Source organism: Phocoena sinus, chromosome 18, assembly GCF_008692025.1.
Source record: "Phocoena sinus isolate mPhoSin1 chromosome 18, mPhoSin1.pri, whole genome shotgun sequence".
Taxonomy (NCBI): domain Eukaryota; kingdom Metazoa; phylum Chordata; class Mammalia; order Artiodactyla; family Phocoenidae; genus Phocoena; species Phocoena sinus.
The window spans coordinates 18,544,734-18,570,507 of record NC_045780.1 but is presented as its reverse complement, the minus strand read 5'-3'; the positions used below and the strand labels follow the sequence as shown (position 1 = coordinate 18,570,507).

The window sequence follows — 25,774 nt, the reverse complement described above, 5'->3', positions numbered from 1 at the left end:
AATGAGTCTGCCTCTTAAATTTTCTGACATGCAAATGACCCAGACTTACTATTACAGTCTAAGAGCAGCCTTAATAAACAACTAATTTTACTTATTGCCAGAAGGAATTTTATAAAATCATAGTCAACTCTTCCAGCTTCTCATTTGCTTCATAGATAATAATCCCTTTCTACAAGTCAGCTGATATAGCTGGCTTGCTATTTAGCTATTCATTTTGCAACTAGTAGTTATTTTTGAGGATACATTGCTTAAAAGTTTTACATTTATTGATGCTTTACTAAATTTCATTTATGACCTAAGTCAGCATTACTTTATACCTGCTCTAGTTTTTTTCAAGCCAAATCACTGGGGCCATGCAGTTTGAGATGTACTTGATCTGCAGAAAATGAGGACTAGCTTGACAGTGTGGTCCTTGATATCTCAGTCACATTTCAGGTCATACAAACCAGAAAGGTTTTATGGCCCAACTCTAGAAAGGGCATACATAATACCAGCCTCACTTCTTATTTATATTATTTTTTCTATCTTAATTTTCCCTATGTTAATTTTCCCTTTTCTTCAGTTTGTCATCTGTTTTGTTCTTGAGGTCTTTTTGTTTGTTTGTTTGGTCGGTTGGTTTTTTAGGGGGTTTTTTAGCTTTTGTTTTTGATACTGTGTTTGTCTCTTAAATTCCCTTAAATTATCTTTTGGAACAGGTTTCGTTATTAAGTAATTCACTGACTATTTTCCATATGATATCCCTCACTTGGTAGAAATATTTAGGATCTTTCTTCTCAATTTCTTCTCAATTTCAGTGAGATACATTTAGGTACATTTTGCTTTGTTACCATTATATGTAACTAACAGATATTTGGGGTGTATTGTGTGGGATCTTCCATCCAAATGTTCATCGCTTTTCTGTTTGTGGTTTATCTTCAAGTGAATTTTGGTATTATTATGCTGCAATTTTTCTCATTTATTTTATAATTTTTAATATTTGTTATATCCTAAACAACCGAAGCAGAGTAATGTCGTGTTGAAAAGCATGGGTTACAGAGCTAGACCACCTAATTCTATTGCTGGCTTACTAGCTGTGAGACTTTGCAAGTTACTTAACCTCTTTGTATCTTAGTTTCCTCACCTATAATATGGAAATAATAGTCATACTACTTCACAGGGATATTATGCAGATTAGATGAGTTAATGTCTGTAAAGCACTTAGACCAGTGCCTGGTACCCAAGAAGTGCTTATAAACAGCGTCACCCAAGTATAGTGCTACACTGACAAGCCTACCTGAAAATCATTATTTCAGGAATGGTAATAGTTAATGCATTAAAATGTTATCAAGAAGTCCATACAGTTGCTGACATGTCATGCTCCTAATTTAAGAGAGCCTTCTGCAAAATATTTGAGACAGTGTTGAGGAAATAAAAAGCAGGAGCATTTTAAGTTTGTTAAAATTGTCATATAATCAGGTAGAAAGGGAAAATGAATACTCATCACTGCATAATGTTTTCCTGTAATTGTGATATTCTCAGTGCATCCTCTCACTTTATTTCTATGGGAAAAGTGTTTGATGCACATTCTTGAATTAACAAGGTCTTTAGGAAATATAAAATACATTTAACTTATATTTTTGTTATATAACTGAAAGGTCCTTGAAAGTATGGACCCTGTTGCTAATCCTGGGCAATAGAACTCTGTGGCAACTATGGGGATAGTTGAGGATAGTAAGGGTATAGAGCTAAGTCTTGTTAAGAGGGTACTGATGACAGACCAATAAAGTAAAGACCCCAGTAAGAAATGGAGATCAGATCAAGAGTAGAAGTGGAGAGAGAGCTTTGACCTAATGTGAAGGGACAGTGATTCTTCTGAAAATAGAAGAGGTGAGAAAAGTTTGTAAATAACATTGAAAGAGTTCAGTTTCATGCTGAGATATATAGTTGAGGTCGGGTTGGGGAAGGTCCTTAGAAAGTGGTGAAGATCTCTGATAATCACTGTAGAAAACAGGATATAGGTTCTTAACCAGAGATAACTTCCTGAAAGGATTCCTGAGCAATGCTGATGGCTGAGTTAAGGTTGGATATAACTAAATTTATAAACATGCCAGTCTGAGTACCATTTGATTTCTACAGTTCAGGTCTATGAGAAGATACTTATTTGATTGATTAAAATTGGGGAATTTTAATGCAGGGGAAGTAAAAGGAAGATATGAATGGGAAAAAAGATCAGGCCGTGAAGACAGTGGTGGATCAGGAGAAACGGGAAATCATTATGAGGAAGACCAGATGTTGTAGAAGAAAGAGAACTGGAGAGATGAAAGATAGATATAGTGGCCAGAGACGGAAACATGAAAGTTTAAGATTTCAAAGATGAAATAGTGGAATTCTAAGTGATAAGTTCCAAGATATGTCTTTGAACATGGGTTACTAAAAACAGAATGGAAGAGGAGAGTTCAGGAAAAGTTGAATTTAGGTTTTCTTGGACATGGAAATCATTGTGCTGATGGGCAAGAGCTGGGAAAAACATTGTGAACATGATGCCAAAGTTCTCAAGAAATGAGGACTGAGCATGACAGCAGTGAGAAGGGGTAGAGGGTGGTATGTTCCTATGGCATGATCTCAAGAAAGAAGAAACAGGAAGGACAGTGGTAATGGAAGCAGCCTTGTGGGGTCTGGAGACTGCCGCAGGGGAGAATGGGAAGCCTCTGCTCCCAGTGGCTGCTGCAAAAACTGTCCTGGGGAAGACCAGGTTTCATTTAAAGAAAGCACATGGACAGGTGTACTGTGAAAAGGTTGAGGATATAGGGGAATTTATACTAGAGAAAAGGTTCTAGTGAGCACAGTGGAAAGAATTGAGACGGAGATCATCAGTTAAAGAAAGAGTCAAGAAATGGAAACACAGTTGTGTGAGAACATGAGCCAAAACGAGGAAGTGGGCTGCCGGGGCTTGGTTTTTGTTTAGGGCCTGAAGATCAGAGGCATGATTGGATTTACTGGGAGCCTGAATCCAACATTTATGAGGAGATACTGTTGAGACCAGGAGACTCTTCACTATTAAGTCATGCTCTTCAGGGTAGCCTTGCCTTTTAGTAGGAACTTAGAAGGTAACAATTTCCCTTCCCCACTGGTGAGAATGATCCTTCAGTGCAGGGGACCCCAGCCCCAGCCCCACCCCCGCTGGGCTGCACAGCAGGAGGCGAGTGGCTGGCAAGAGCAAAGCTTCATCTGCCGCTCCCCATCACTCCCTATTGCTCACATTACCACCTGAACCATCCCCTCCCCACCCTCCGCCCTGTCCTAGGAAGAATTGTCTTCCACGAAACCAGTCCCTGGTGCCAAAATGGTTGGGGACCGCTGCCTTAGTGTCTTATCTCCTCTGGAGTGTCTGGCATGTATTGGGTTGGCCAAAAGTTCGTTCAGTTTTTTCCATTAAGATGGCTGTAGTAGCACTTAGTTGTCTTTAATTTCATTCAAAACAATTTTGTTAGATTGTATGTGACAGCTGTTATATATCAGCATGCATTTTTAAAAAGGCTTATCAAGGGACTTCCCTGGTGGAGCAGTGGTTAAGAATTCACCTGCCAATGCAGGAGACACGGGTTCGAGCCCTGGTCCGGGAAGATCCCACATGTCTTGAAGCAACTAAGCCCGTGTGCCACAACTGCTGAGCCTGTGCTCTAGAGCCCACGAGCCACAACTACTGAGCCCACGTGCCACAACTACTGACACCCACGTGCCTACAGCCTATGCTCCGCAACAAGAGAAGCCACTGCAATGAGAAGGCTGCGCACCACAACGAAGAGTAGCCGCCACTCGCCACAACTAGAGAAAGCCAGCATGCAGCAACGAAGACCCAACGCAGCCACCAAAAAAAAAAAAAGCCTGTCAAAACTGGTGAATTTTTATGTACCCATTTCAATATTGAAGATGGAAGGAAAAAAGCAACATTTTTGGTATATTATGCTTTATTATTTCAAGAGAGGTAAAAACGCAACTGCAACACAAGAAAAAGATTTGTGCAGTGTATGGAGAAGGTGCTGTAACTGATCGAACGTGTCAAAAGTAGTCTGAGAAGTTTCGTGCTGGAGATTTCTCGCTGGACGATGCTCCATGGTCAGGTAGACCAGTTGAAGTTGATAGCAATCAAATCGAGACATTCATTGAGAACAGTCAGCATTATACCACACAGGAGATAGCAGTCATATTCAAAATATCCAAATCAAGCGTTGAAAATAATTTGCACAAACCTGGTTATGTTAATCGCCTTGATGTTTAGGTTCCATGTAAGTTAAGTGGAAAAAAACCTTCTTGATGATATTTCTGCATGCAATTCTCTATTTAAACATAATGAAAACGTTCTGTTTTTAAAACAAATTGTAACGGGTGATGAAAAGTGGATACTGTACAATAATGTGGAATGGAAGAGATTGTGGGACAAGTGAAATGAACTACCTCCAGCCACACCAGAGGCTGGTCTTCATCCAAAGAAGGTGATGTGTACGTGGTGGTATTGGAAGGGAGTCCTCTGAGTTTCTTCCAGAAAATCAAACGATTAATTCCAAGAAGTACTGGTCCCAGTTAGACCTACTGAAAGCGACACTTGACAAAAAGCCTCCAGAATTAGTCAACAGAAAACACATCTTCCATCAGGATAACCAAGGCTGCATGTTTCTTTGACGACCAGGCAAAAACTGTTACAGCTTGGCTGGGAAGTTCTGGTTCATCCACCGTATTCACCAGACATTGCACCTTCGGATTTCCATTTATTTCGGTCTTTACAAAATTCTCTTAATGGAAAAAATTTCAATTCCTTGGAAGACTGTAAAAGGCACCTGGAACAGTTCTTTGCTCAAAAAGATAAAAAGTTTTGGGAAGATGGAATTATGAAGTTGCCTGAAAGTGGCAGAAGGTAGTGGAACAAAAGGGTGAATATGTTGTTCAATAAAGTTCGTGGTGAAAATGAAAAATGTATCTTTTATTTTTACTTAAAAACCGAAGGCACATTTTGGCCAACCCAGTATTTATTGAAATCTATTGCTCCAGGTTATCCCTTGCCAGTTCTTTTCTACCTTTTTGGAAGACTGAGTCAACATCGTTTACATATTTTTAAAATATTGCCTTATTGTTAGAGTATCCTGGCTTTGCCTCATTGTGTGCCCTCATCAAGTTACTCAGTTGCATTCTACTTCAATTTCCTTAACCTATAAATGATGCCTACTTCAATTATTGTGAGGATTAAGTGAGTTAACACTTGTAAAACACTGGATAGTGCCCTGTATATACTCTGCACTATATCATTATTATTTTTTAAAACATATAGTGATCATACTTATAATAATAACTATATTTATTGAGTGCTGCCAATCGTATTTGGTACTTTAAATTTATCTAATTTGATTCTCTCAACAGTGCTATGAGGTTGATTATTTTAACCTTTTTACAGAAGGAAACAGACTCACAGAAGAGCAGTAAATTGCCTTGCTAATAAATATTGAAGCTGTTATTAAAACTTACATCTTTTGATACCAAAATCCATTTTCTTTCCACTGTGCAGCTTGTTACAAATCACAATCATTATCATTACCTGTATATGCGTATTAGCTGTTAATGAATTTCCTTAACTGCATAGCACCATAAAGTAATGAAAAGACCCCCAAAAGTTCTCACAGTCTTATTCCCCTCTTGTGTAACTGACCATCTGTAGTCTCTTTCCTGGTCTCCACACATGCTTGAATACAGTGCTCTAAGCCCCAATCATGACCTGTCTTTTCAGATTTCATGGATATGAGTGAGAATGCCATCCACCAAGTATCTGTATTAATGTCTGGGTTAAATCTTTAATAACAACAACAAAAAATCAGGAAAAAGGAAGTAAAACCAGCAATAAAAGTGGTAGCCTTTATTAGCTTGAGAGGTTAAATGCCAGCCTGAAATAAAAACCCCATGTTTGAGGAACACGCTGATCAAGCCTGTGTTTTACAGACAATTCTTTTGTATACCGTGGGCATTCCTTATGGGTTGAGTATGGAGAGTGCGTCAATTTACACAAGGACATTTCAGAGCAAATCTTGTAAATTAGTAAGTGTTATATGTATTCTAAAATTTATAAATGAAAAGCAGCCGCCTGGGTAATAAAACGAATTAGTAGATAGTGCTCATTATGTTATCAGAGGAAGGTAAGAACAAAGAGACTTGTTTTACATCAGATATCTATTTCTCCATGTATATTTTGATGAGCTTTTTGAGTTGGTTCATAAGGGAGTCCTAAAATGGTCAAATCGAAGGCAGAATCAGTAGAAATCATTTAATCATTTACTGTATCCCAAACACTGCCGGCAGGAACGCTTGGTTGTTTTTTTCCCCCTTTCCGCGGGTCACTGCGGGGTCACGTGATATGCATCACGTGACTCGGTCAAAGGATCTTTTCCTCTCACAGCTTCGCAAAAAAAAAAAAAAAAAAAAAAAAACAGAAAGAAGCCGCCGCCGTTCTCCAATTAAAGCTGTTAACGTGTACTACGCTGTTTCCTTGTTGGATTTTCTTCTCTGATGCTACTGTAAAAACAAAATGAGTGGTAAGATTTGCTGACTGATTTTAAACATTCTGCTTTTATTTTAAAATTTAGAAAGTATTGTATTAATCTGAAGTCATGCCATGTGTTTTTTCAATAGATGCCAGATCTACCGCTGTAAAAATATTTTAAATTGTGGCCATGTAGTTATAAAAAGATTAGACTTTACTTAGAGTTGAGCTGATTTTATATTCCACAGAATATATTTTATATTCCAGAGCCTTTTCTTTACTAGGCTTTTCTTTTTACAACTAAAATCTGTAAATTGGCATCAGATTATTTGGAAGCCATTGTGAAAGCTTGCTTAAAAAGGGAATGTGTGGCACGTCAGCAGCCCGTTGCATTTTAAGAATTTAAACCCAGACAAATTTCTAGTTTCGTTTTTTTTAATGTTAATGTATACTAATAAAAAATAAAAGAGTTTAAATTATACTAGATGAAATACCGTCCTTATTAAATCATTGATGCCACTTTTTAAGAAACTGAGGCTTCTCAAATTTCTTAAGATAATTGGTGAATAGAGTTGTTTACTCTTATGCACGATTTTGGAAAAGGAAATATGCCCTTAAAAATCAATAGCTGTGTGATTTGGGGTAGATTTTGCTCAAATTATATAGATTATTAAGGAGTTACTAGGTGTATCTACAGTTGTACAGATATAGCCACTCTCCTGCCAGATGTGCATTTAATGGTACAATCAGTAACAGATGTAGCTTCTTCATTGGGACAAAATCTCCCTCACTGACCTTAATCGGGGTTTAATAGTTACTAAATTAAAAAGTATTGTTGGAACCAAGGAGGTAATCAAACTTTTGCATCATTAAGTATGCAAGATTTTAGAGTTTTGCTACTATATACAGGAAGAGCAACAGAAGTGGTGCTGTAAATATTGTAGTTCTAAACATGAATACTTATATTTATTATGTTTATACAATGGGAGTTTTATGTGTTCAGTGTTGCATGTTACTTCACACCAGTATTTTAGATATTAAATAATGATGTACCTGAATTGTCTTTTTTTTTTAATCTAACCTTGTACCATTTCTGTCTCAGGGTAAGAAAATTCACTTGCTAAAGTGAAATGATTACTTCATAGGGATATGAGTTAATCATTATTCCTGGACTGCAACTAGTAATGGATTTACTGCTGGTCTATTTTAGATTGGGTTTGTTTTGTTCTGTTTTCAGTATCACACTTAAATATAATTAAAGAATAAAGTAGAATTTTATACTACTAAGTTATAAAGATTTTAGCAGCTTTCAAGTATAAAATGGTTTGAATTATAACTTAGTATTTATGTATTCATATTTTTAGTAAAAGAAGAGCAACCCAAAGCAGTTCTGTAGTTTTACAACTTTAAATGTAATCAGTAATAACTTATTTTTTACCCTGAAGGCTAAAAATCAAACAAAAACTTGTTCTGGTGACTTGAAGTAGGGATTAAATTTGACCACATATGCAAGGAACCACAGTCTCTGGCATATATAGTAGAAGCTCAACAGAATAATTTCCTTTATTAAGATTATAGATGTGATTTTCAGTGAATTCTCTTTCTGGTTCTCAGCTAAATTTCACATGTTCTGAATAATATCTAAGCCAGCTCTCAGGATTCAGAAAGCTAGTTTTATATAAATTAGCTAATAGAAATAAACCAGCATCACTTTAAAACTGCTGTCATTTTCTCTTGAGTCCAGTGTATAGAAATTAAAAGGTCAGTTTTGGATGAAGCCTTTCTTGCCTAGAGATATAGAGCACCTCACAAGTTTTATTTAGTGAATTTATAGGTAATGTTGCTTATATGTAGAAAAATTTTGTTCTTCCTTCTGTGTTGTTTTTCAAGGATATGATGATAAAGAAGGCCTTAATTTTCCTTAGAAGCATCAGAGCATAGTTCTTAAGGCTCAAATTATATCAGTTGCCAAATTGCATATTTTAGTGTTTACTAAATACATAGTAGAGATATATCCTCAGAAATGAAACTCCTTGGTTTTGAATCCTAGTTCTACCACTTGGGCTGTATTAACCTTTCTGCTTCAATTTCTACATCTGGAAAATGGGAGTAATAATATTTACCTAATAGAATGATTATGAGGAGAAAAAAAGTACATAAAAGTCCTGGCACATAGTAAGTTAGTATTAGGTATTTTAAGATAATATTCTGAACAACTTCATGTATTTGGTGGGCTTGTTTTAGATAGGAAAAGTATTGTTGAAAAGTTATTTTATAGTCATATATAGTATAATTTGGTAGTCTGCTCACATACACATCACTCCTTACTTCCTCTTAACCACTTGAGTCTTTTCCCTACTTTCTTCCTTCTACTACCTGCCTCTTCTTTCTTTCCTTTCCTCCTCCCACATTCTTCCACCCCCTTTCCTTCCCCTCCCCTTCACTCCCTCCCTTCCAGCCCTTTTCACTTTCCTCCTGTCTTCTCTCTTATCTTCCTATTACCTCTCCTCCTTTGCCTCGTCCTCCCTCCCCTCCTGCCTTTATCCTCTCCCCCTCCTCCCTCCCTTCTCCCTCTTCTCTCTTCACCCTTTCCTTACCACTATTTAGTACTTACCCACCTGCATCCTCCTTTTTCCTACATTCTCTTTTCTTTCCTTCCCCACCTCTCACCTTCCTTCCCCTGCCTTCACCAGCCTTCACCACTACTTTGTTGTTTGGTCCTCACCCCTCCTCCTTCCGTAGAAAGAGGAGAGTGGCTGTAATCTGATTTGCTGTAACCTCCATGCTCTTCATTCTGTTTTTCTGAAATATGTATAATGCTACCAGTGAAATTTGTTTCTTTTCTGTCCTGTGGTTTAGCTTTTCCTCCTTGGTTTCTTTTATGACTGGGATCCATTATATGTACTCTGCAGGTTGAAATCTACATATAAAAGGAACTCTTCCTTCATTACATTCTTCATCACTCTTGGGTACCTTTATTTCCCTAGAAATGAGTAAAGCTCTCTGAGAAGGTTTCATTTCAACTTATTAAAAACTAGTGGGTGAGGGGACAGTGCAGTCTAAAGTTACAGGGGGAAAAAAGGATCTGAGGGTAAGATATTCTTTTTTAAAGTCATGTAAAGCAAGTAAGATTTTAGTTCCTAGAAAGAATAAAACACACCTTCCAAGAGTGCCTGGTTAGAGAAGGGAAATGAGATAATATTTTTGAAAGTTGTTTGGAAAGGATATCACTATAAAAACGAAAGGAAATGAAGAATAAGACAAGCTGAGTTTTTTTTAAAGAACTTTTCAGTGTAAGAAACAAAAAAATTTTCTTTGGGTAAATATGCATGTATAGCATTTCTCTAACTTTGTTCTCAAGCCCCCACAGACATGACTTAAACGTCACAAGAGGTTTTTAACCCTAACAAAGCAAATCCCAAATTTCTAACTATTCTTCCTCTTACTGCTTTTCCCTCTTGACTTTTGAGTTTTGCCTTTTGTATTTTTCATTGATTTTATATGCAAAGTTTAGTTTGATTTTCCTCTAGGTCAGTGTTTCTTAACTTGCACAATTATAAGAATCACCTTGGATATTTTTTGTAAAGTAAATATGCTGATTCAAGACCCCCATTTACTGTAAGCATACTAAACAGCGATCTCTAGGAGAACCTGGAAATCTGTGTGGTTTTTTTTGTTTTTTGTTTTTTCGGGGTTTTTTGGCCATGCTGCACACAAGTGGGAACCTAGCTCCCTGATCAGGGATCAGACCCACGCCCCTGCAGTGGAAGCATGAGTCCTAACCACTGGACTTGCCAGGGAAGTCCCTGTGTGTTTTAAAAAGCTCCCCAGGTGACTGTTAACGATCACTAGGCAAGTTTGAGAAACAACTATAGGTAAAGAGCAATCAGTGCACTTTATAAGTTAAACTTTTCTATTTTTTAACATCTAAATTTCTTTTCATAGTAATACAGTCACTATTAGTTTGAGTGTTTAGATGAAGAATTCAAAATGTAATTCAGATTGTTTTCAATTTTAGCTTGCTAAGTAATCCTGGATTAATACATCATTTCTGTGACCCATTCAGGTCCTGCTCAGGTTCCAATGATGTCCCCAAATGGTTCTGTGCCTCCTATTTATGTGCCTCCTGGATATGCCCCACAGGTATGTTTTATGTAATTTTCCTTTTTATACCTATATAATAGTGATCGTAATGTTACTGTTTAATTCAGACAAAAAGTACCATTTAAGTGCTGAAGCTTACCCAGTACAGTATATCTTTGGTAAATCTATTTCAAATATTTTAGTACATTTAGTATACTTGTAAAGGAGGAAAAATTAAGTCAGCAGCACTCATCATTTGGCCTTGTCTTTGGGTGTTGAATTATAATACAGAATTAATTTTAGAGTTTTATCTCCTTGGGTATGTGAGCAATATAAGTAATATCTTAAGATTTAAAGGTACCTAAACTAACTTTTTAAAATTAATCATTTGCTTAAAAGTAATCCAAGACGGTACTTCCAATTTTATTCTTATGGTCATTCACAGACACCCATAATAATTGTATGGTACATTGTGGTTAACAGGAGAGAATTTAGACCTATAGACCTGCAACCATAAGGGCTAAGGGGATCAGTATCACCACACACCTGTAGCCCTTTCCTACATACCAGTTGGAAAGCTCTGACTTAAAGAAAAAAATGATAGCTAACTTATTTGCACAGGCAAACTTAATTAAACTATAGTATCTGTAGGTGTTCAATATCTGCTACTGAGATTCTATGTAGTCGGCACTCATTGCTTCAAAACCTTTTTGGAAATAGCCAGTTTCTTACCTGGCACTGAATTTATACTTGAAATTTTCTTCAGACCCTCTCTTACTTCCTCTCTGATTATGCCAGAATATTGGTGGGATATTGTGGTGGACTCACTGCTCTCTCTGTGAAGCCTACCGCTATATGAATGAGAGCAAAAGAGGACCATGATGCTGGGGAGAATGGAAGCAGTATGAGAATTAGAGTCAAAAAGCTGGATCCATGTCATTTTTAAAACCCTCACTAGCTGCGTGGCCTGGGACAAATCAATTTACTTGAGCCTCAGTGTCCTCACTGTAAGATGAGATGATAACATATTAGAAAGTGCTTCGTAAGCTTTTCAGAAGAGTAATCTGCTCACTTTCTACTTTTGTTTAGCACACTGACTCCTTAGCCTGCATTCTGCCTTTATTACCCTACTAAATCTACTCCCTGGTATATACCAAACCTTTTTCCAGCCTGATCCTCTTTGACCTCCAAACATTTGACCCTATTCATATGATTTACCCCAGATTATCCCCGATTTCCCTGAAGTAATGCTATCCTGATTCTTCCTACTTCTCTCGTTGTTCCTTCTCAGACCTTTCTCCACCTAAAGAGGATACCCGGTCTTTTCTCTCTAGCACAGTTCAGTTTAACAAATGTGTTGAATGGTACCACGTGTCAAGCTCTGCATTGGGTGCCAGTGACATAAAGACCAGTGACATAAAGATGATTAAGACATTCTTTGAAGGCAATTATAGCACATCCTCTTCTCTCAGCTAACAGTACCTTTTATTTTTACGGCAAATTTCTACCCCTCTCCTTTCACTCAATCATGACCTTCTAGAATTAGCTTTCCTTGAACCTTTTCAGGTGCCTCTCCTTTGGGGTTCTCATGGCACATTATGTATATCCTTCTTTTAATGAATTTTTCACACTGTTTAGTTAATAAATTCTCTTTCCTGAGAAGATTATGAATTTGTACAGTTCCTGTATTCAACAGTGTTCAACAGATATGTATTGAGTGCTCATATATGTCAGGTGCTCTTTTAGGTGCTTGAATAAAAAGAGGCAAGGACCTCCGTACTTCTGTAGTTTACATTCTTGTGGGGAAAAGGAAACAATAGCATAATAAATGGATAAATTATATATTAGGTGGTGAGTAATAGAAAGAAAATAGAGCTAGTTACATTTTAAAATAGGGTGATCAGACTAGGTATCATTGGAAAGGTGACTTTGAACCAGGTCTTGAAGGACAGTTGGGAGTTAGCAATGCATCTGTTGGTGGAAAGAGGATTCTGGGAACAGAAACAGCCAATGCAAATGGCCTAAGATGAGAACATGCCTGAACAACAAGGAGGCCATCGTGGCTGGACTGAGTCCCTTAAGGCAGAATAATAGTAAGCAGTGAGGTCAGAGAGATAATGGGACTAGATCATATAGGATTCATATTCATTGTTATTTCCTCGATGCTGAGTACAATGCCTGTCCTATATTAAGGGCTCAATAAATATTAGTAAATCAATCAAATAATCATCCAAGTTGAGGTTCTATATCTTTTTTTTTTTTAAAGATTTTTTTTTTGATATGGACCATTTTCAAAGTCTTTATTGAATTTGTTACAATATTGCTTCTATTTTATGCTTTGGCTTTTTGGCCCCGAGGCATGTGGGAACTTAGCTCTCTAACCAGGGATCGAACCTGCACCCCCTGCATTAAAAGGTGAAGTCTTAACCACTGGACCGCCAGGGAGGTCCCGAGGTTCTATATCTTTAGGCCAAGAGCTACTGAAATAATCTTCCTATATTACTTATTTGATTTTTTTCACTTCTGTGCTTATTATTTGGTTTGTCCACTCAACGAAGTCTGGATTTCTTGATATATAAGGCCTTAACACAGTTCTCTTCTAGTTTGTCTTCGTACCCTTCTCTTGATACATCTAATCACATAATCTGTTTTTGCAGCCAAACATGACTACTCACATGCTCACTTGATGTTTTTCTTTCTCCATGCTTTTGTTAATGCTGTTATTTGGGGAATGTTATTCATTCCCTCATTTCTGCCTTTTGAAATTCTACCCATCCTTGAGAACCTAGATCGAGTTATTTGTACCATTCTTTGGTTATATGTTATATACCACCTGGTATTATAGTTGTGTATATATATATTCTTCTTACATGGGATTTTAAGTTTCTTGAGCATAGGGAGGTACCTTTTAATTATTATTTTTGTTCTGTGGTAACTCAAATATAGTAGGTGTTTCATAAATATTTGTCAAATAAGTGAATGAACTTTAACAATAACCTTACTGGAAGGATTATGTGAGGCTAATTATTAATTAACAATTAATCAACCTTAGTTTAAGATTATCTCTAGGAAATGTATCATTTTAAGCACACAGTGGTAATCCAAGGACAAAAGTCTAGTTTCATCATTATTGAAATAATTTAAGTACCCACTATGGATTCTAACATTTTAACATCACTGTTGAAGTACATCCCCCATTGCCTGACATACGCAATTTCTGATGTTAGAAAATACTTATAAAGAGCCAAGTTTTAGGCACAACTAAGAGCTTGATAATTGTCCAAAACTTGGCACATAAGCAAACATAATTATATTAGCAAATACAGAAGCTGGGAGTTGAACCAAATGTTAAGACACAGAGATGGCTGTTGTTAAGTACAAGCTATATTTGGCTCAGCAGGAGCCAAGTAGCACACACACTAAATCCATGAATAGCTATCATCTATAGTCTCCTTTTAGACTTTCGTACACTATTCTCTCCTCAGGGCAGCAGGTTTAATCACCTCCTTCCCGGCCTTACGTGTATCTCTTATTGAAGGCCAGTGATCCAAGCAGGGTCAAGTAATGTTTTTGCTATATCATCATGTAATTCAATACATACTAATAGGATTCAGCAAATGTATGTATCCTAAAACGTTTGGTCAGGCAAGCAAGGACTGCAAAAATTAAAATCCAGTGTTGGGATCGTTTAGCTCTACCACTGAGGAAGTAATGATGCTACATATCTAGGAGCATGTTGAGGCTGAATAATGAAAGGTTCAAAAGATAGATCTTAATTTAAGATGAAGATTGAGATTTAACAAAAATACTTATTAGTAGAAACAAGAAGAAATCATGATTTAGCCAGGATAAATCAACCTTCAAATTTTTGATGTTTTACCAGTGGCATGTCCCCATTAAGTTTAGAAGCACTTCAGGTGTGAACTCATCATTAACTCATATATTTTAACTTAATTTTTGAGAATAACAGACAGGGTATTATACACTGGGTAATTTGGGGATTAATTGATTCTGTTTTTCTCATTTGTAATTTGCAAAACCCAAACTCGCCATTAAAATTGCCAGTTGTGTTATAGTTCCTTTGCATATCTATTCAAGAGCTCCACAATATTGTTTATTTTATAATATTTGTACCTTATTGCTCTGATACTTTAGCATTCTACTCAGCAGTAATGGGAATAGTCAGACTTAATTTTTCAGTTACATAACTTTTACTGTTGGATCAGAAAAATGGATCTTTTTTAAAAAAAATTTTTATTAACCATGACACTGTGTAAGATACCATCCAATATGATAGGGAAACCTAAAGTTAATTAAAATGATATGCATAAAGGAAAATGTAATTCACCGGAAGCTTAAATATAGTTCAAAATGTAGTTCACCGGAAGCTTAAGTATAAAGGAATATTAATTTTGCAAACAAGCCAATGGGAAATATATTTAGTGATAAAGAACAAATATAGTTGTATATTTTAAAAGTTGTATATTTTTCTGATCATTATTACGTAGAAAACTTAGAAAACATGTAAAAGGGTAGGGAAAAAAATTGCATCGAGTGGTATTATAACCTGGAGACATAACCTTCCCGAACTCTATTATTATAGTTTAACAAGTAAGAAAGGGAGGTTTACGAGAGACTTGACATACTGCATAGAGGCAGAAATATGTGCCAACTGAACTGAGACATCAAATGGAGAAACAAACAGCAACAGTAAAACTCAAAAAACAAAGCAAATGATGACACGGAAAGCAGAAGGTGACAAGTGTAGAAGGAACTTAATTTCCTGGCAAATAATAATAACTTATAGTCGCTAAGGGCATTGCAGCTCAGAACACTTGGTATTTTAAGGATGAAGTTAATGAATTATCAAGAAAATATTATAGATTTACCTGAATGGAACTCCTGAAAGGTAATAGCAAAAGTTCTCTCCTTCTGCCTTTCTTGTAATGAATGGCTCCCCTGTTTTTTATAGAATGTGGGTTGTTATGGTGATGAGAGGGCGCCTAACAGGGAGGGGATTGTAGATCTCATAATGTGGGGAAAGGGCCTATCAGCTTCATGAAAAGTTTCAGATTACTCCTTTGAGCTGGACTTGGTATTTCACTGTGCCTTTATGTCAGCACGCAATGAGGTCAGTAAATTTTTCAAAGATTCTACAAACCAGTCTGATCTCAGTCTTCCCTGTCTCTCGTGGAGAGAACAGCCAAAAAAAGATGGGCAGCAGTGTAAGAGACTGGAAGGGGACTTAGAGGATTAGATGGAGGATTAGATGAGGACGAAGAGTCACAGTAAGAGCTGAAGAGAAAGGCTGTAGTCGCTTAGTGACTTTGATTAGATATATAAAATAAATATCTGTTGGATGAATGGCCAGAAATATCTTTATTATTGTTTAATAGCTTAAAGTTGGAGTAGTTCAGGGTGAGGCAATAGAAGTAGGTTGCTAAAAGTATTGAGGAAGCAGAGACTGTAGGCATTGAAGAAGTCACAAAACCCTAGTAGTTTGGTGTTAAGGGGGGAGCAGGGGAGCATTCGAGTAGAACTAATAGAATTTATTTCTGGTCATATCATTCATTAAACAAAAAAATTTTTGAGCATCTGTCATATGCTAGGTATATTATACCAGATATTGGGAAGAAAACAGTATACAGAACAGATCTGTCATGGAATGTATATTATGGTGCACAATATAAAATGTCAGATAGTAAACACAACCTCCTTCCTCTGCAGTCCCTCTCAATTACGTCTGTGTTCAATAAAGAAAAGAAAGCAGGGCTTTGTCTAATTAGAAATTGCATGGCATATGTGGTTAGGTGGTCAGACTATGCTGATAGTTCCATTTAATTTTATCTCATTGCCTTTAATTTTTTTTAACATAGACTAATTTGGATATTTTACTTTTTTTTTCCTTTTCATGACTTGATTTTATTTTAATCACCACCGTCAGTGTACCCTGTTGATACAAAATTCAATGTCCTGGCTATTTCTTGGCAGCTGGAGACTTAGCAGATAGTTTTGAGGTCTCTGGCCTTACTCTGAAGTTACTGGCTGCTCAGGTGGTTATTGGAAGTGGTGGAGTTCTCCACACACTCTTGGTCCTGCTCTGGCTCTTTTTTTTTTTAATCTCTGCATCTTAGCTTTTTTTTTTTTTTTTTTTATTGTGGTAAAATACACACTAAAAATTTACCATCATAACTATTTTAAATGTACAGTTCAGTGGTATTAAGTACATTCACACTGTTGTACTACCATACATCCACAAGAACGCTTCACCTTGCAAAGCTGAACTCTGTACCTTATCAATCTTAAAAATAAAACACATAGTTATTATAGCAGCGAAATGAGGTTATTCAGGAATAGCAGAGGAATTGCAGTTCAGGGCATGCAAACTATAGCAAACCACAAGCAAGTCCCCAAAACAAAGAAGAGGCCTATTCTTTTATAAAGAAAAGAGGGGGGTTGGGAAGGGGTGGTTTTTTGAGCAAAATCCATTGGAGGAAAGAGAGTTCAGGGTTATGGGTTGCTTCTCATTAGGCTAGTTGTGGTGGCTTCTCATTGGCTGGGCTGTTGCTGGGCGAGGAGAAAAATCTCCCTTCCTCTAGCTGGGGTATGTAAAGTAAGCTTCTTCTGGTTGGGGAATGCAAGGTATGCTTCTTGCTAGTGTCTCCGAGGGGCAGCAAGCAGTAGTAAGTGAGAAGCCTTCAGGGCTTCCCAACTCTTTTTTAAAATGAGGTTTCTTTTATTCATTTTCACAACCTGTTAATAACTCCCCAATCTCTCTTCCCTCAGTTTATCTTTATATTTGAGATGTTCTTTTTCAGAAGAAAATAAAAACATTACTTTTGAAATGTTTCTTTTCAAAAGAAAAGTTTTAATTTCAAAAGTAATTTAGCCATTTCTTTTTTAACCGATGAGATCTCACTTGTGTTTGTGAAATTTTTAAAGGCAGTAAAAGGCAGGTGTTTGTGGATTCTATGCCCACAAAATGAATAAGAACATATAATTGAAGCCAGATTACCTGAGTTCAGTTACTAGCTCCTCCACTTACTACCTGTGTGACCTTGCAAGTTATTTGACATCTCTGTGCCTCAGTTTCCCCATCTAAAAAATGGAGATAATAATACTACCTATTTGTAGCATTGTGTTGAGGATTAAATAGTTAATACATGTCCCTTGAGAAACTTACAGTTAAATTATAGAGTAAGACATATGGATTTGGAAAATTAACAAATACTACAGTGTTGTGGATACCAAACAAGTGATAGAGAATAAATGCAATGGAATTGTTAGGAAGCAGAGATCACTGAGATTGTGGTGTCTAGGAAAGGGTCACAGAGAATAATCAAAAGAAACTATCTACTGGCTCCTAACCCCACATTCTTACCAATATCTGGAGTTATATGCTCTACCTTCTCATCTCATCAGTCCATACTTCTTTTTCATCTAGAACAAAGACGAACTTTTCTGCTCCTGTTTAGATCCTGTGCCCCAGCTGGAGCCCTGAATCTCATGTCCTTTTGCCTGCTCAAGGACATTACTCTAGCATTCTCTCTCCTACGTCATCAATTTCTTACTCTCTGATGGATTGTGCTGATTAGTATATCAGTATGTTGTAATTGCTCTCACTAAAAACAACAAATTTTTTAAGCTGCTTGACTCTACTACTGTCAGTCACCACCCTATTCCCATATTCCTCTCTGCAGGAAAACTTTCCAGAATTGTGCTGTTACCTCTCTAGTTCTCCTCCCCATTTTCTCTCTTAAATCCACTCCAATCAGGCTTTGCCCCTATGATCATACTAAAACTGCCCTCATCGAGGTCACTATGACTTACATATTGCTATATCCAATGGTCAGTCCTTAGTCTTCATCTTATTAAACCTGTCAGCAGCATTTGACAGAACTGATCCTTCCTCCCTGACACAATTAATGAAACTTCCAGACTCCACATTCTTAAGTTTTCTTCCTGCCTTACCTGGTTGTCCTTTCCCAATCTTTCTGCAGCTGCAGACTACTATTATCTGCCTACTCAACATTTACACTTAGATGTCTTACAGACTTACCAAACTTACATGCGCAAAACCTAAAACTCCAAATCTTCCCTGGCCCCCACTCCCCAAATGACTTGTTCTAACTGCAGCCTTCCCTTTCACTGTTGGTGAAATACCATCGTTCCAAAACTTCTTTTTCACACTTCTCCGTTGGAATTATCAGCTAATGTTGTTGTTCTACCTTTAAAGATACGCAGAATGTGGACCACTTCTTACCACCTCCACTGCTACCACCGTGGTCCAAGCCTCCACCATCTCTTGCCTAGATTTCTGCAGTAGCTTCCTGAATGATTTCACCTTTTTTGCCCTTGCCCTACAATCTGTTCTCAACTCAGCAGCCAGAGTAATCCTGTAAGAGTATGTCAGGAGCTTCTCATCCTCAGCACTGTAGACATATAGGCGTGGTGATTTTTTGTTGTGGGGTTGCCCTGTGTGTTGCAGGGCACTGAGGCAGCATCCCTGACCTCAGCTCGCTGGATGCGAAGTAGTGCTGCCAGCTCCAGGTGTGACAACCAGAAGTGACTCCACGTGTTACCACAGAATCACCCCGGATGAGAATCACTTGTTTGTATCCCTCTTCTGCCCAGAACTCTGTGATGCTTCCCTGTTTCACTGAGTAAATACAAGTCCTTAATAAGCCTATACAGCCCTACGTGACTTGGCCACCTCCCCTACCTTTTTTTTTTTTTTGGCCACGCACGGCATGTGGGATCTTAGTTCCCCCACCAGGGATGGAACCCACACCCCCTGCATTGGAAGCACAGAGTCTTAACCACTGGGATGCCAGGGAAGTCCATCCCCTACCATTTTGTATCTCTTTCTGTTGTTTTTTCGCGGTACGCGGGCCTCTCACTGCTGTGGCCTCTCCCGTTGCGGAGCACAGGCTCCGGACGCGCATGCTCAACGGCCTTGGCAGCCGCTCCGCAGCATGTGGGATCCTCCCGGACCGGGGCACGAACCCGTGTCCCCTGCATCGGCAGGCGGACTCTCAACCACTGCGCCACCAGGGAAGCCCATGTATCTCTTTGATCTCATCTGTTTCTGTCTTCCTCCTCCTTTACGCTGATCCAGTCACACTGGCTTCCTTCTAGCCACTTCTACCTTAGAGGCTCTGTTCTAACTGTTCCCTCTACCCAGAACACTCTTTCAGATTTTTGTGTGGCTAATTCCTTCAGTTCCTTCAAGTCTCTGCTCAAATTTCATTTTGCCAGTAAGGCGTATCCTGATCACTCTTTTATACTACAACCTGTTCCCCTCCCACAATCCTTCTAATCCCCCTTACCTGTTCTGTTTGGTTTTTGGTTTTTTTTTCCGTAGTATTTATCACCATGCAGCATGCTCAGTAATTTACTTTTGATGTCATGTTTGTCTGCCCCTGTTAGTGTATGTGCCCGCATAAACACATCACTCTGTATTTCTCTCCTAAATAACAATTTCTTTTTGTTCAAAAACAAATCTTTTGTTTTTTTAATGAATGGAGGAGGGTATTGCTAGATTTGGAAGGAGAGATGGGATTTGCATGGTTATGGATTAAGGGGAAGCAAAGTGAACAGGGTAGATGGCATAAACCAAAGTACAAGATAAAGAAATATGTAGGTTAGGTATGAAGATAGTTTTTTTTAGTATACCAGCCTGGCTGGAATTAAGGGTTCAGGATTTGGTGTGGAAGAAGATACAGCAATAACGATAGGTGGGAACCAGATGGGATGGTAGGTTTAAGAGTATGTACAGTACAATCCTATCAGAAATGGCGGGATCATTTAAGATTTGTGAGTCAGAGAGTTGAGAAAGATGAAAGTAGTATGTTAATGACAGACACCATGGTTTGGGTCACTCAGAATCCATTTCAGACTTCGTCTAATGTCCGTTCCTATAGGTTAGAGGCTGAAAAAACAACAGTTTCCAGATTATCTTCAGCTAGGCTTCCAGGTATGATTTAGTTTCCACCAGTCAGTCATATGCACTTGTCTGAGGCTTGAATCCAGAACTGAGTTAAATAGGGAGAGAGGTGGGATATGAAGCATCCATTGTGCTAGAAGCCAGGCATTGTAGTTCTAGAGCTAGTGTATAAAAACTGATTCATTTGCTCTTCTGGTCCCATATTACAGACAAGTCATCTCACACTCCAACAGGTAAGGTTAGTTTAATAGGCTATTTAGTAGCAACTATATTCTTTCTAAAGCAGTAATTTATTTGTAATCTAGGCTTACCTTTACCCAAATAAGTGTGTTTTCTAATATTCCTCCCAAGCACGTATGTTTATAAACAAAATTTGCAATTTGTTTAAGCATAGTAAAACGTGTACTTCCTGAAAATATCAGGATTTGCCTTTAAGTTAGCACTTTACATTTTAATCATTTTCTGTTGTTAGCCATTTGTTGTACTACAGTAGTAATCATTGAAGTCTAAAAGATTAAGGACCCTGTTTTAGTAGAAGGATTTCTAATTTTGAGGTTAAATCTTGTATCTTTTTAGGCCTTCCTGTATGTCCTTGTTGTCCAGTGAGGTTCAAAAGGAATAAATCTGGCGTTTTAAAAAATCCTTTGCCACAGTGTGACCCCTATTTAAAAACATGTAATTTCTACGACTCAGAGCCACAGATATTTTTCTTAACTGGGAGTTAATATATGAGGTGTTTGCCTCCCTTGAAATGATCTTCAGTTATTAAAAGTGTTCTGGTCATGGTCCTAAGAGTTTTATACCTAAATTCAATATATGGTTGATCTTAGGAGTCTGGATCCAGCTTTTTTCCCATATTTTGTTCAAACCAAAAGTTCCCTTGAGGGCTTCCCTGGTGGCGCAGTGGTTGAGAGTCCGCCTGCCGATGCAGGGGACACGGGTTCGTGCCCCGGTCCAGGAAGATCCCACATGCCGCGGGGCGGCTGGGCCCGTGAGCCATGGCCACTGAGCCTGCGCGTCCGGAGCCTGTGCTCTGCAATGGAAGAGGTCACAACAGTGAGAGGCCCGCATACCGCCAAAAAAAAAAACAAAAAACAAAAAGTTCCCTTGAGACTCCCTTCATTTTTACTGTATCACTAAATGCATGTATCACGTAAGATAAATACCAGATGTCATAACTCATTGTTTAAATTATTATTTAGCTTGTCTTCTCAGTGTTTTAAGATTTATACTGCATTGTATAACAAAAACTACTTCATGTTGTTCAGTGCTAATTCATATGTATGTAATGTACTTAATAAAATCTTTTCATGTTGGTTCTGTAAAATTTCTTAATTAACTCCTAATGGTGTAAAAATTCTTACTCTAACATATTTGAAAAAGATTGCTTAACATCCTATGAAAGAAACTTTTAATCTGTTGTTCATTTTGTAGGTTATTGAAGACAATGGTGTTCGAAGAGTTGTTGTGGTTCCTCAGGCACCAGAGTTTCATCCTGGTGGTCACACAGTCATCCATCGTTCTCCACATCCTCCTCTGCCTGGTTTCATTCCTGTACCAACCATGATGCCCCCTCCACCACGCCACATGTACTCACCAGTAACTGGAGCTGGAGACATGGCAACACAGTATATGACACAGTATCAGTCTTCACAAGTATATGGAGATGTAGGTAAGTATCTAAAAATATTCCTGTTTTATGGAGTTGGCTATTTTTTGCTTGGATATAATAGGTACTATTACTATATAAAAGAAACAAAAAATGGTAACAATATCACAATCATTTTCTGTTATTCAAACACTATGTTAAGGGAACCCTATTCAATACTCTGTAATGACCTATATGGGAAAAGAATCTAAAAAAGAGTGGATACATGTATATGTATAACTGATTCACTTTGCTGTACACCTGAAACTAACACAACGTTGTAAATCAGCTCTACTCCAATAAAAATTAATTTAAAAACAAAACAAAAAAACACTATGTTAAATGTTTCATCTTCATGATCACCTTTCAAGGCAGATGAGTAAACAGAAAATCAAAGAGGGGAAGTAACTTCTGTCATGCAGCAGTATTTATTTGGGGCCACATTCAAACAAGAGGTTTTCTTTGTCCTGCTGCTCTCTAGGCTCTGAGGAAATTTTTTTAGCCAGGAATAATCATGCTGCTGTTAAAACCTGAAGCCTCTGATGCCACTAACCAAAGTTGCTAGGTTCTGTAAGATACTGAAAAAAAACAGTAAGACATAACATCTGCCCTCAGGGAGTTTAAATTTGGGGAAGAACAGACAACTACACACACACAAAATAATAATCTTATTCTTTCCTATGGCTTTAAATACCGTCTATATACTGACAGTTCTTAAATTTGTATCTTCAGTCAAAACCTCTCCTCTGAGTCACAGACTTTTATTTCTAACTGCCTTTTTTTTTTTTTTTGACCATGCCATGCGGCTTACGAGATCTCAGTTCCCCAACCAGGGATTGAACCCTGGGCCACAGCAGTGAAAGCCCGGAAGCCTAACCACTAGGCCACCAGGGAACTCCCGTAAATGCCTTCTTGATAACTCCACTTAAATTGTCTCATACATCTCAGTTATAGCATTTTAAAACATAAATCTCAATGATGGAACCTGCTTTTCTCTGCCATCTTCATCCCGATAGATGGTACCACTGTCCACTCAGTTTGCTCAAGGGAAAACCAGATGTGGCCACATTTGATTCCTCCTCTTTCAACCCCCACTTCAACTGGTATCTACTTTCAGAAGTTTCCCAAATGAATCTACTTTTTCTCCACTGCTCCTCAGTTCTAGTCCACCATCAGCTCTTGTCAGGACAGCTGCAACAACAGTCTTCCAGTTGGTTTTCTGCTGTCATTCTTGCCGCCCCCAACCATCCGGGCTCAGCCAGAGTAATCATTTTAAAATATAAATCAGACCATTCTTCTGTTTAATGGATTTCAGTGACTTTCCATTGCACTTAGAATAAAATCCTAAACCCTTCTCCTGAACCAGGATTTCTCAACCTTGGCACTCTAGATCTTTGAGGAAGGATGTCTTTATTGTGGAGGACAGAGCTGTGCATTATAGGATATTTAGAAGAATCCCTGCCCTCTACCCACTAGATGCCAGTAGCACACAACTCCAGCCCTCACCCTGACTCGATTGTGACAACTAAAAATATCTCCAGACATTCCAGATGACTCCTGGGGGCCAGGATTGATGCTGGTTGCAAACGGCTGACCTGGACAAGATCCTGCCTTGTCCCACTTTTTCCCATGCATGTGCCCCACCTCCGGTTTTTCAGAACCAAGCTCTTTCTTGCCTCAATGCTTCTGCAAATGGTGTTCTCTCTACCAGAAGTGCTCTTCCCCCTTTTCCATGCAAGGCTTCTTTTTTTTTTTTTTTTTTTTTTTTTTTTTTTTTTTTTTTTTTTTTTTTTCTTTAGATTTCAGCTTTCAGAGAGATCTTCCCTAACCTATCCTTCTCAGTCTCTAGCACTGAAACCTTTTGTTTCTTTCACAGAACTTAACACAATTTGGTTTTTTTTGTTCTTTTCTTGGATGTCTTTCTCCCTTATTTAACTGTAAACCACCTAAGAACTGAATCTGTTTTATTCATCACTGTTTTCCTTGCATTTAATCAGTACCTGTCATTTACGCTTAGTAAATCTGTAGAAGAAATAACTCTAAATACAAAATTTAAATTGTGTAGCACAACCTGTAAGTAGTAGATGTATTATATATATTATGTAATATATTACATTTTTTTCAAACTTATTTCTGTTGCCCAAGTAATGCATATTAATTCCATAGGTATGAGTGTGGTTTGGTTTTCTGCATTTCTAACAAATTTCCAGGTGAGGCTCATGCAGTGGTCCAATGAACTTTATTTTATTTATTTATTTATTTTTTTGCGGTACGCGGGCCTCTCACTTTTGTGGCCTCTCCCGTTGCGGAGCACAGTCTCCGGATGCACAGGCTCAGCGGCCATGGCTCACGGGCCTAGCCGCTCCACGGCATGTGGGATCCTCCCAGACCGGGTCACGAACCCGCGTCCCCTGCATCGGCAGGCAGATTCTCAACCACTGCGCCACCAGGGAAGCCCCATGAACTTAATTTTGAGTAGCCAGAGTAAATACTATAAATCCGTCTCTTCCATTTTTTACTCCTAATTATGACTTAGTTTTTTAAAATGTGTTTGAGAGGGACTTCCCTGGTGGCGAAGTGGTTAAGAATCCACCTGCCAACGCAGGAGACACAGGTTCGATCCCTGGTCCGGGAAGATCCCACATGCCACAGAGCAACTAAGCCCGTGTGCCACAACTACTGAGCCCACGTGCTGCAACTGCTGAAGCCTGCACACCTAGAGCCCATGCTCCGCAACAAGAGAAGCCACAGCAATAAGAAGTCCATGCACCGCAACGAAGAGTAGCCCCCTCTGGCCACAACTAGAGAAAGTCTGCGCAGCAGCGAAGACCCAATGCGTCAATCAATCAATAAATAAATATTTTTTTAAAATGTGTCTGAGAAAATTATAAGAAAAGGCTAAATATTACAATTTACTACTGTTTTACATTGTTAAAACCCACTGTTATTCAGAGGAGATATGCATTAGAATGTATGAATATGATTCACAGCGATGAGAAAGAAAGTGAAGCATACAGATCTACAAAGAGCACTAATCTGAAAACCAGCTACCCAGTGATGGAAGATAAGAGTTATATTGTATTTGAGGTTATAAGCCAAGGAATTTACCACTAGATCCTAGTAACTTACAGTAGTTTTATAATTAGTAGCTGCCTCCATGACCCCTTTTCCATGCATATTTTGTTTGGATTCCCAAAGTGGGACCTAATCCAACATTTCACTGTCAACAACTATGGTTATTGAGGCTGAACTTTGCTAGACACTATGCTCATACATGTATTATCTCACTTAAGCCTCAATAAAGTCCTCCAAAATACAGATAATTAAACTGAAGCTCAGAAATGTTAAGTAATTTCTGCAAGGTCACAACTAGTTCATTGTTGAGGATTTTAACCCTCTCAGATCTGTTTGATAATAAATTTCCTGTTATTACAACATATTTTTTATTTTCCCCTCATGGTCCATTTATCATTCTATTTGTGTAGTAAATGAAATATAAAAACATTTGGATAAACTACATTTTTAAAGTATGCACTAATTAATTACAGTCCCTGTGTTTTTTTTCTTTTTTTATTGAGATAATTCACATAATAAA

The 25,774-nt window shown here is 38.0% G+C and overlaps 1 protein-coding gene across 5 annotated transcripts in view; it reads left to right on the top strand.

The window, feature by feature from the left end:
• The window catches only part of FNDC3A (fibronectin type III domain containing 3A), a 166,988-nt gene that overhangs the window by 88,966 nt on the left and 52,248 nt on the right, over positions 1 to 25,774 (top strand). For 4 of the 5 annotated variants that reach the window (XM_032610872.1, XM_032610868.1, XM_032610870.1 and 1 more), the window contains exons 4-5: positions 10,569 to 10,645; positions 21,966 to 22,203. In XM_032610872.1, the coding sequence (XP_032466763.1) occupies positions 10,569 to 10,645; positions 21,966 to 22,203 (315 nt within the window). Of the gene's footprint in view, positions 1 to 1,571; positions 6,555 to 10,568; positions 10,646 to 21,965; positions 22,204 to 25,774 lie in introns of those variants that run through there. The other variant, XM_032610873.1, reaches the window with a different exon arrangement.